The sequence below is a fragment of the Phalaenopsis equestris genome, unplaced genomic scaffold, assembly GCF_001263595.1.
Source record: "Phalaenopsis equestris unplaced genomic scaffold, ASM126359v1 Scaffold199816, whole genome shotgun sequence".
NCBI classification, from domain to species: Eukaryota; Viridiplantae; Streptophyta; class Magnoliopsida; order Asparagales; family Orchidaceae; genus Phalaenopsis; species Phalaenopsis equestris.
Window position 1 is genome coordinate 67,797 of NW_018219667.1, and position 12,094 is coordinate 79,890.

General features: G+C 34.0%; 1 protein-coding gene across 1 annotated transcript in view; it reads right to left on the reverse strand.

Annotated features, from left to right (window-relative positions):
* Window positions 1-366: 366 nt before the first annotated feature.
* The window catches only part of LOC110035778 (transcription factor ILR3-like), a 35,442-nt gene continuing 23,714 nt past the window's right edge, over window positions 367-12,094 (reverse strand). Inside the window, exons 3-5 of the mRNA XM_020740068.1 lie at window positions 1,566-1,643; window positions 1,274-1,436; window positions 367-921 (exon numbers count right to left, since the gene is read on the reverse strand). Coding sequence (XP_020595727.1) covers window positions 637-921; window positions 1,274-1,436; window positions 1,566-1,643 — 526 coding nt within the window. The 3' untranslated portion in view covers window positions 367-636. The remainder of the gene's footprint in view (window positions 922-1,273; window positions 1,437-1,565; window positions 1,644-12,094) is intronic.

Consider the following 12,094-nt stretch of genomic DNA (forward strand, 5'->3'; position numbering starts at 1 on the left):
TGCAATAAATTCTCCTATATAAAAGGGAGAAATTTATGTAACAGAAGTTGGTCTTTGAATAATATAACCTAATTTTCCTCTTGGAAAACACAAAAATCCTCCTCTTAGCCAATTCTTTGCTTCTTCCATTGCTCTTCTAGAGGTGTGTTTAACCATATCTCCTTTGTTAAGAGCTAAAAAAGAAATAGCTAGCCACATATCAAGAATTAAATCAAAATCTATACAAAATGCCCGTTCTTTTCTTGAGCCAGCAGGAAAAAAAAATGCAATACAACAAAAAATTGAGCATTGGAAACCACGAAACACTTTTCAAAGCTAGCAGAATCTAGATTTATTTCTTCAAAGCTAGCAGAATCTGGCCTAATTTCCTAAACCCCATGCCATTTTGCGTGAAGAAAAAAAATATTGGTAAGCATGAAATAGAAGGGGACATGAAAGGAAGAGACGGATCATTCGTATACAATAAATGGTATATATATCTGATCCGAATGTATCTTACAGGTGGGCTCATAACAGATGCCAGTTGAAATGCATAAACTGAATCGCTATAAGATTTATCACATAAATAAGCAAGAAAAGAATTTAGAATCAGATAACAAAGCTGAGAAGATTAGTTGTAGTAGATCATTCAAGAGGCTAAGCATGTGGAGGCCAAAGCTTTGGATCTTGGGTTGTGTCGAGAAAAGCAGGAGGTAGCCATTGCCACATGGCCAAACTAGGAAATGTATTGAAGGGAAGGGCCTTTTGTGCAGGTGCTTGACCATGAGCAGCCAAAATAGCAGGGCTGGCAGCAGGAGGTAGTGCAATTGATGGTGGCATAAATCCTGCCGGAGGAATACTTGTCACCTTTAACTGCTGTTCCAATTTCTCTTTGTCCAACTTCAACCCCAACTTTTCTTCTCGAAGCTCGTTCTTCTCAACCTGTAGTTCAATAACAAATATATGTTAAGAAATTCTACATGCCCGCTGAAATAGAATGCCAAGCAAGCAAATAGCAACATTAATTAATTTTTTCAAAAGATTTAAGAGGGACATCTAGTCCATAATAAAATTGACCTGAAAATTAACAGAGTAACTGACAATCTAAATGGAGGAAGAAAAAGCACAGTTAATCACTGTTTCCACCAATTTGGTTTTGTTTCTCTCCTTGATTACTTCATTAATACTAAAACAAAATGATCTAGAGAAGCAAAGCAAGTTGATCGACTGTACTGAACAAAGCTACGGTCATTTCATTCTTTTAAGAAAAATATAGCATGGCGTCACTCCAAACCTTTAGTTGTTTGATGGTCTCCTGAAGCTTCTCATTTGCCTCTTCAAGCTGCTCAGCTTCACCCTTTAATTGTGCCAATACACGAACTGCATCACTTAAAATACTTGCCTTATCTGTTTTTGATGGTCTGCCCGGATCAAGGACAGAACTCAATTCCAAAAACCTAACGGGAAAAAAGTAACACAAGAAAACAATTATGAAGAATTATCAAAAACAAGTGTAGTGGTGATCAACCATTCTTCTACAGACTCAACTGAAAGAAAAGTCAGCAATTGGATTACATGAGTAGTACCTATCATTTAATCTGTCCCGGCGCATTTTCTCACGACATGCTTTAGACTTGGAACCACAGCATGCCTCATCTCTTACTCTGTGTGACATAAATATAAGAAAACATCCATATTATTGTGAAACTTACGCCATAAAAATACTCTGGCGCCAAAAGGTTAAAAACTTGAAGAAATTTATCGAATATTATAACTCAAATGATAAAAAAAAGAAAAATAATAATAATATGCCACAGAACCTCTATCCAAAAGGGAGGACGTAAACAATGCAAAAGAGAAATCCAAAAGGCCACTGGTTAGATTATATGCAGATTAAATCCATGAAATACCCATGCAACTTGATTTACTATGTGAAGAAAAGAAAAAACAATAAAATACAATCACATCTCTTCTTCACAAACAAGTTATAGCACCTCAATGGTTGAATAGCTTAAAAAGGAAGAAAAAAACAGTTGTAAAGCAGAAAACATAGAATTAGTTTAATTCCAGGGTATGTATATTACTCCATTCGCTTAAAGTTATTAGCAAATAGAAAAACAAATAATATGATAAAGCTAACAAGGTAGTCCACAATTTCAATAACACTCGGCAGGGAAATCACCAAAACAGCACTTGCTCATAAAAAATATGGTAATGGCAGGAACCAGGGAAATAATTCTGAAATGGATGGACGATTGTTTTAATCACATTCCAGAGGATTGTCATATACTCACAGACAAGCCAAATTTCGGTGACGCAGCAACAACAGCAACAACAAGCCTAAAACCCATTTAAGTGGGGTCAGCTACATGAATCTTTTTCTCCTTTGAGTCCTGTTGAATGCCAAATTTTTATTTAATTCTAATAAATTAAGCTTAATTTTTTATACAACAAGCCCAAATCTTTTTAGGTATGCCTCTACCGTTCTTTGCATAAATCTAATCTAATACACCTACTCTTCTAACCACATCATCAGATGATCAACGTTTAATATGACCAAACCATCTAATAAGACAACTATCTCTAATCATGTTTGCCACTGAAGCTACACAAACCCTTACACGGATGCAATCGTTTCACATTTGTCTCTAATAGTCATAAATAAAATTAAACACCCTAAGAAAATATACTTTCAAAAAATAATTTAAAAAAAATAAAAAACAATGAAGCATAATAAAAAGATTAATTTTATAAAAACAATTTGATATTACTTTCAAAGTTAATTTTATGTTTTGAAAGTTTCACAACCTAATAAATAATTCTTTTTATTCAATTGCATGAAAGAAAGCCGTCACTACTCTCAAAGAATGCCAAGGATAATGAAGCCATGTAGGGAATGTAATTACATTCAGTGTAAGGCTGGATTTAGAAATAATCTTGATATCTCAAATATTTAACAATGAATGAGCCGTTGTCTGGCAGGAGATTTATAGAAAGATTTGAGAAATCCTGCCAGATGGTTAAAATGGACAATTCAACTCTCAGAATTAATTCTAGATTTCATCGAATAGGGTCATAAATAGATGGTTAAAACGGGCATATTAAACGGAATTTAAAACGGAGCCAAGAATGGTGAGATAAATGATAGTTGTTATCCAACCGTTCAGTTTGTCATCAACCTCTATAACAAGACATAACACCCCCTCAACTAAGACTGAAAACCTAGCTCCGTCAGCTATGCTCAATCGCTCTATTCACCCCATTTTTGTTGGGTTTGCATAATTCTTATGCCTCCCCTCTCAAGCAACCCCTTCACTAAATTAAGCTCACTACCTTATCACAAAGATAAAGATGATATAGGTAGGAAAATAGATAGAATATGCAAACATAACAAAAAGAAACATAGAAAGATTTTCATAGGAAAGTCTTTGCAGGATCACTTGAAAGCTCATAAAAAGATCCTATCCAAATCCTGAAGAAGACCTAAGAATACCCTCACATATAACCAGAAAATCAAATATTATTTTTATACTAGGTACATGCACACACCCAAAAGAACATAGTCCTTTGGTTAATTACATTTGAGATAATACTCATGAAAACTCTGCATTAAGAAAATTTACTTGTATTTAGAATTTTTGATAGGGTTATAAAAAAAAGTTCATCATTTCAATAGGAAAACCTACTAATGTTGATGCTAAAATCAAATTACAAGGCTGAAATCATCTCTCGACAAGAAAGGGTCTACTAAACAATATAAATAAAAATATATCAATGAAATAGATGAGCCCAAAAAAAAATATCAAAAGATGAGTAATGAAATTTTAAGATCAGTACGCATGACCTAGTCTAAATATCATGCATCTATCACCTCAGGTCCACAGAACGTTAAGCTTATTTTGCAGTAGAGGTGGCTGACTCAATTCAACCTTAAAGTTTATTTCAACAATTAATAAGTTGCAGTCATCCAAATAAATTTCATAGACTCAAAAGTGGGGTAAAAAATTGCCCGACAATCCTATGACTAAATCCAGTAGAGTGGGCGAGGAGTAAAACTTATTTTTCTCAATATGTGAGAACAGGCCTATAAAAAAACAAAAGAAGGGATAACTTGACCACAAATATCAAAAGTAACCCAATGTAGACATATAATTTTGTCTGGTTCACAACTACCACTAATGCCCAAAATATTTTAGACATCCATTTAAAGAATAAATCTTATGTCCAATATGGTGAAAAGAAATATACTCCCTAGGAGCATGATATGATTCAATAATAGTTTTTCCCTAATATTGACTCTCTTTTAAAATGCATGAGTAAAACTATGAAATGCATATTAGCCAACCCTGATTCAATGTTGGAAATAATTCTCTTTATTTTTGGTATGTGAAGCATAAATTGTAACTTGCAGACTCACGGTCACAAGAGAAACTCTGTTTTAAATTTTAAATCTTTTAATTTTGTGAAGTATGGCCATGTCATGTAATAAAAGAAATTCTTTTTATTAAAAAAAGTGGGTGAGCCTACCATTCACTTCTTATTTATAAAAATATTAGAATTTCACATAAAACATGTTTTGCCCCAAGAGCCTATGCATTCACGTGAGCCCAGACAAACAACAATCAAGATTAAATCATGTAAAGTAACATGTGTGCATGGAAAGATTAAAACACAAATAAAAAAATAAAAAAAATGTCAGGTGTCATTGGGTCGACAACATATCCTAAAAAAAGTTGTACGGGCCACATAAACAACATGATCCTAAATTTATATAAAAATAGAGATTCTAGAATTAAGGTATAGGACATGAGCATTCTGCTTCTAATCTTCATAAATGTAGGGTCTTAGTCCTAAAGTTTCATGAGAATAATGTCCATTTCCTCATTTCTAATTCAAACTCTTTCTAGACTAAAAAATAAAAGAGAAGAGATAAGAGAACATACTAGATTCCCTATAAAACAAATGTTAGTGCACATACACAAAACATGCAATGCATAAGTGAATCAAGTCTAGGTTGAGAATACATAACTAACACCTGCAACAAAAAAAGAGAATACATGATTCTCTTTTTTTGATCTAGTGTGTAATTCTCAAACTCAGTAAATATAAAAAAATACATCACATATAATGCACGACTAGGCACAAACAAACACACAATAGGTAAATATAAAAAAATACTATAATGCACGACTAGGCACAAACAAACACACAATAATGATCGTATATATAAAAATCCTAACTACACACAAACCTAGATTGAACAAGTATCTATAATATATATGTCTATCAAAACATCTAAGTGTATGTGAGTCAGTGTAACAAAAAACATACTCGTATGATTTGACAGATTAACAAGACTAGCCTCCTAAGAATTTAAACAAGCTATGATTTGTCACCCTACTCACATAGATTTTTTAAATACATTTTTTAAATGTATGTATATATGAATATAATCACAAAAATAAATTATATAAGAAAATTTATCTCATAAATTTATGTATGAATGAATATAATCATAAAACCAAATTATATAAAGAAAATTTATCTCGTAAATGGTCTAGATATACAGAATAGCATATCCTAGGCTATTAATATTGTTATAAAAACAACATGAGATATGGTTGTAATATAATAATTCATATTTTTTGACGCACTTGCAGAAAACACTCATTAATATTTTTTAAAGCAAAACAATCCATTAAAATAATAAGTGGTTACATATCAAAAGAGGGAGTTCTAACATAGGAAGATAAAGTCTATCCCTCTTAAAGCCAAAAAAAAAAAAACGAAGACCAAAGAGGACGAAGACCAAAGAGGAGAAGTAACTTAAAAAATTCACTTGAGAAGAAGCACCCTCTTTGACAAGCCAGTCAACAGGTCCCCCTTCCCTGGGAATATATGTCCAATAATACTTACTTGAAGAGAGACCTGAGGAATATTTTTGAGATGGAGATTAATGCGCCAGTGTAAGAAACTTAATGACGAGCAGCATTTCCACAACCAAAGAGTTTCTTTCAACAAGCTCGTTCCAACCCAAAAACATTACAATCCTAAGAGTAGCAAGGACTGTATCAACATTGCCTTACAAAGGCGAGACAACAGCTGTACAAGCTGAAAACATTAGCATAGCATTGCGACTATGATTCCTAAAGACCCCCAAATTCCAGCAGCAGTGGTATTGAAGCTATCATCAACATTAATTTTGATCCAATCTACCCCAGGTTTTTCCAAAATATCAATCGTGGTTGTTGTCTTCTAATCTGTACGGGGGTATTAAGATCCTTAGCAAAAACTTGCAAAGCAGTCAAAAACCTATCCTTGATCCCTCCATATTTAATCACCTTTCCAAGATGAGCAAGTAAATAACAGAAATTTGATTTAGGGCTCTCCCACTGATTTAAATTACTTCATATTGTTCTTAGCTAACAGATAAACCAGCAAATGAAAGGAAGAAATATGATAAAAACCGGATTACCAAGCTGTTTCCAATCCTCAATGCAGTCCTTGAAGGATGAGTAACCCCGATAAAGAAAACTTCAGAAGACCTGCAAACCAATTCCAAATCTCCATAGCATACTGTATAACAAAAAAATGTGATAAGTACTCTTCTTCACAACTGCACAAATGAAGAATGGAAGGGAGTCCAAGGCCCTTTAATTTAAGAATATCATCTATGGGCAGCAGTGAGTGAATGGTTCCCCAAGCAAAGAGAGATATGAAGAATTTAAGAAGAGAGATCCAAAGCCACTGAATGTCATAGGCCATCCCAGGTTGATATAATGAAAAGGATATGATCTTGAAACTTGAAATGCCTGCTGCACCTTTGAATATTAAATGATCCTTGCCATTATGAGTAAGAGGGATACTACTACAATGTTTAACATCATCTTGCTTCAAAAGAGTACTTAATTTGATAGCATCTCAATTGCCTTCAGTCCAACAATCAACCGCAATGATATTGATATCCATGGGAACCACATAAAAATCAACAAGAGGTTTTAAGAAGAACCAGTCAACAAACAAAACTTGGTTTGCCTTGACCAAAACCCCATGTGATAAACTCCTCAGCAGCTGCCCTGTAATGAGCCATTTCCTTCCATACACCAGAATAAATTTTTTACACATTAATGGCAAAAGGATGGGACTGCCACAATATTTGATTCTCATGAATGTGACCTAAAGAGAGTTAGCAGCCCTAAACTTGATCCAAAGCTTTATAAAATTAATTTTCATAGATTCCTAAAAGGACCTAAATCCCAACCCACCTTGGCAGTTATGCTTACACAACTTCTTCCAGTTAACCCAGTGAATTTTAGAATAATTGCTGTCCCAAAGAAATTTATTGAAAAGTCTCTCCAATCCGTGCACTAAGATCACATGCATTTTAGAGATTTGCATAAAATAAAGAGGGATGGACGTAAGCATGCTCTTCAACAAGGTAATTTTAGCCCTATAAGAAAGGAAGCTATTATCCCAAGATTGTAATTTGGCACTAATTTTCTGACAGATTTTTTCAAAAATACATCATTTCTTTTAACCCTTACTCATTAATATATTACAATCATAAGTCAACTTTTAGTTTTACTCAAGTCCCGCCATATGAAGTCCTAACACCCTAATCTAGACATAAATACAGATGATATGATTTCTTAAGATTTAAATGGTGCATTGACTTGTTGATTGGTGTTATAAGTAAGCATGACAGAGGGGTGGCATTGTAGTGCCAAATGTCTAGCACTAAGGTGCTAGCCAGCCTGAACGCATGATGCAATGCAATAAACTTCTTGAAGGCAGCAAGTCTCCTACGTTATACTTTAGAATGTTAAGCCAAGATAAATGCGGACATAAAATATAAAATGATGAAGCTAACATCAAGGTAGCGCCACAGCACTTCGGATTTGAATAAAAAGGTATGATGATACATATGTAGCATCGAGGCACTTAACCCTCTAATTCAGAGCAAGAACAAATCTACTACACTAGATGCGGAGGATAATGTGTGAGTTAGAGTATCACATGATTATCTTAAAAATGCATTGTTTTTCTTATCTTTTTTATAATATTTCTTGAACCAAACATATTCAATAGTAGGACTTGGATTTCTATCCTACATGTCTCGGTGAGATTGAAATAGAAGTGGTGAGTTCTACAGAATGAACTATGCTACAGTACAATGACTATAGACCAAACAGGGTGATCTAACCCAAATGGGCCAATTGGATTTCTAAAGAGAAATTCATCGATTAGGAAGAAACTACCCCAATTTGTGCTTACATGAATCAATCTATCATGAACGTGCTTGGAAAGATAAGTTTCATCAACATAATGAAGCAACTCCATGACGCTGCACAAGTGGCGCTGAGGCAAAAACACAATGGCAGAGGGGTAGGTTCCTACCTTAATGCTTTCTTAAAGCACACAGACCTAGGGCTAGCTCTCTACAGAAAAAACTAAGTGGGTCTAAGAAGAAGGAATGCTTGACAAGAGACGAAAAACACACTATCTCAGGGTTAAGGGCATTAACTTGCCAGGCTCCTTAGCATGCAAAATGGTCAAAACACGAGCTAGAAATGTCAACGAACTCATTTCCCTTAAGAAGAGAATACCGATGAAGAGAAGGAAATAAAAATAAAACAAAGGGAAAAGAATCAAAACAAAGGGTTAGAACCAAGAGCGAAAATCCAAATCCTAAATCAACCCAAAGAAAAGGCTTATATAGCTCTCATTTTGATGCAGGTGCCATGGCAAAACGGTGCTACATATGTGTAGTGCCAAAACAATACACCGCAACCAGCACATGGTCCGAACAATGGCACCGCAACGCCATTGTTGACTGGATACAAAAAGTTGGAAAGGATAATGATTACCAGCCCAATCCACTGGTTATCCTTGGAAATTAGGAAAAGCCATTGTCCCATGCTAACAAACCACATGGATAAAACTGGGCAACTATTTTTGCCATTTCTAGAATTTCAGTACTAGTGGCTATCTAAAAAATACACTCAAGATACAGACCCCAACATCGAGGTTATAACCCTATGTAAAATGCTATCAAAATAAAGAGCTTGGTATTGATGTGTTGGTACATCGGGCAGGTTGCGCAGAGGCACGAATTCCCTCGAGTTGGGATGGGGATGGCTTGAGAATGAAGCTCTCAAACACTATAAGCATAATGCCTCTAATAGAGGTTAGACTCAATTGACCAGCCACAATATCGTGATGATTAACTCGCACTCAAAAATTTCAAGAAATAATCGAGATATAAACACGCTCCACCAATCCAACATAACGACTTACCAAGCACCCATTGTAGCTATCTTTTACTCCTACATCGCCTACGCTCGCATAATTAGCAGCACCACACTCTACACTCAGAACCTGCAACCTCTCTTGCTCCTAATGTCACGTTTCTTCAATTGTGTGCTTCACTTGAACCGAAAAAACAATTTACTACTCTTATGTTACTTATGTGAATTTGGATGAAACATCCCCTTTTATGGGGTTCTATGTGTCGCATGAAGTGTTTCAAAATTTTCCACTTCAAAGTTATAATTTTTTTCACCGTCTAGTTGCTTAGGTTCAACATATATAGTTAACTGCTTTCTTCAAGATTTACATAATTGAGGTACAACTTCTTAATCTTTTTCCAAGCTATTTTTCTCTAATTAATTTATGTATCAAACTCAATCTTCTTTATTAAGAAACCGAAGGAAGTTCTAATCAGCTCAAGAATAAATTGTTTAGAAAAGAAAACAAACTTTTTTATTGTGATTATTGTGCAAGTCTTGATTGAGTTAATTATTCAGAAAGAAAACTAAAATTTATTTTGCTTAAACTTGCATATCATTACTGGATGCTGTCATAAACACCTCTAATTTTGTATTATGCTATGAATTTATTGGTAATTGCAAAGAGACATGCACATTTTCTCAACCTGCAAAGAGACACCAAATCCTAAAATGGTAATGGTTTATGGAGAGAGTCGTGCAGAACTCTAAAGGCAACCTAGATTAAATAGGATATTTATAAATTCTTTTATTAAATCCAATCATATGAAGATCTATCTATATCACTTCATATAGTGTTACTTGTACGAGTATCGTGCTGTATTTGTGTTTAATACGACCTTTTTTCACTATGCCTTGGAGGATTTGAAAGAAGCCTTATCCTAATCTTTATCCCATCAACAGCATTTTGTATCACCTTGATATAGTTCCCTTCTTTGCAAACAGTTTTGAGGGTTAGTAGAGGTACCAAGTAAGGTTGGCTTTTATTTAGATTTCCACTTAGAACCAACCAAAATATAGCATCGAAAGAATCTAGTCAGTATATAAAAATGTTTCTATAAGCAAGCACATCGACCAAGTTTAAGAATCACAAATCAAGGTATAGGAAGAATTTTAAGCACTATATAATCTTATTACTAGAATAGCACATTGAAAATTTTATCACTGAAATGATATTGTATTATGTTTTGTTCATATATTTTGTGGTACTACCAATGTCCTTGCATATATTTATGTCTGAATTTTGCATAATTTTATTTGAAATATTATGTTATGTCAACTCAATCAACAAAATGAAGCAAGGCACAATTTGAGTGAACGATATAAATACGATTTTTCCCGTACCCATGCAATGAAATAAAACACCAAACTAAATTAGTCATAATATTAATCCATTTTATATGAGCTTATCTAAATCTCAGAAACATCAATTGCATGTGCTAATGAATCAAAACATATGCAAATATAAAAAAAGAAATAAATCTTGCAAATTACACAAAAAATCTAAATGATGCTACATCATTTGCTGTTACAGAAACTAAAGCATATAAAGAGTCCACAAATTTAAAATACATAATTGATAGTTCAAAGCGACACCCAATATAAAAATAAGTTGAACGTTTGTGTTAAGAATTGGTGCTTGTTTGTTAACTGTCATGTATAGCTATAATCATTGACAATAACATGTGGCCTCATCATAATCACTTAAAATTGTTTTCACTCATACATATTATCTTATAATTTTGTTTACATTCTCTGATATTTACAATGTGAATATACTGCTTATAGATTGGTTTACATTCTCTGATATTTACACTGTGAATATAATGCTTCGATGAAAGATATAAAAGATGTTTTTCCGAAGGAAATTAATGCACTGAAGCAGTTGTTCTAGCTCGCAACATGCCGCCAATTAGAATTTGCCATTATATGGAAGTGAACCCAGAAACTCTTCAAGGACATCAAAGTGGCTAGAGGAACACAATGTTGTCCTTGGAGAGATTATTTAAAGTTTTTTTAATATATATAAAGTAATATACCAAATGTTGTGCTGAAGCAAAATTTATCAGACGGCATAGTGAATGCACAAAATCAAAGTCTAAACACCTCATATTCTGAAGTCGTAAACAAGACTAGGTTCAATAATATGGAAATTGACTTGAGATCATAACGCCAGTTGACTAGCATAAGTGATTAGGGTTGGAATGGATAGTTGCATCTCCCCATTTCAACTGATGAATTATAGGGAAAAGGTAATACACGCACAATTATACATTTGCTATTGTTTTTGAATTTGTATAGCAAGCACAGGGAAAAAATTCTTTAATGCTTCTTTATTCCTTAGGGCAATCCCAAGATGGTTGATTTTCAGCAAAACCCATTCCATTAAAAAGAAATCTTGGACAAGATATATGCTCAAAAAAATTGCTATTAAGATGCAAGCAAAATCAATATGTCAACATAATATGACGATGACAACAGGAATGAGCTAGTGTGCAATCAAGATGAAGATATCTTAGGAGATAATTTCATGTCGATGATTGGCGTTACCTTCATCAATCCATATGACAAGCCATCCTCCACAATAGATTTCATGAATGTGAACTTCATGCAAGCTCAGCAAACAACAGAACCTAGAAATGGCTCCAAATGTCCGAATGGAGAGAAGATATTGACTTCATGCCACACAAAGAAATGAGCTAAGGAGTCTATACATAAATTATTGACATCACGGGTGTGCACTACTAAAGCATTGAAGAAATCATTAGACAGGTATGCCCCAATTACAATGATTAAGTGCCTTATGAAGTTGGGTAGCATGAAGAATA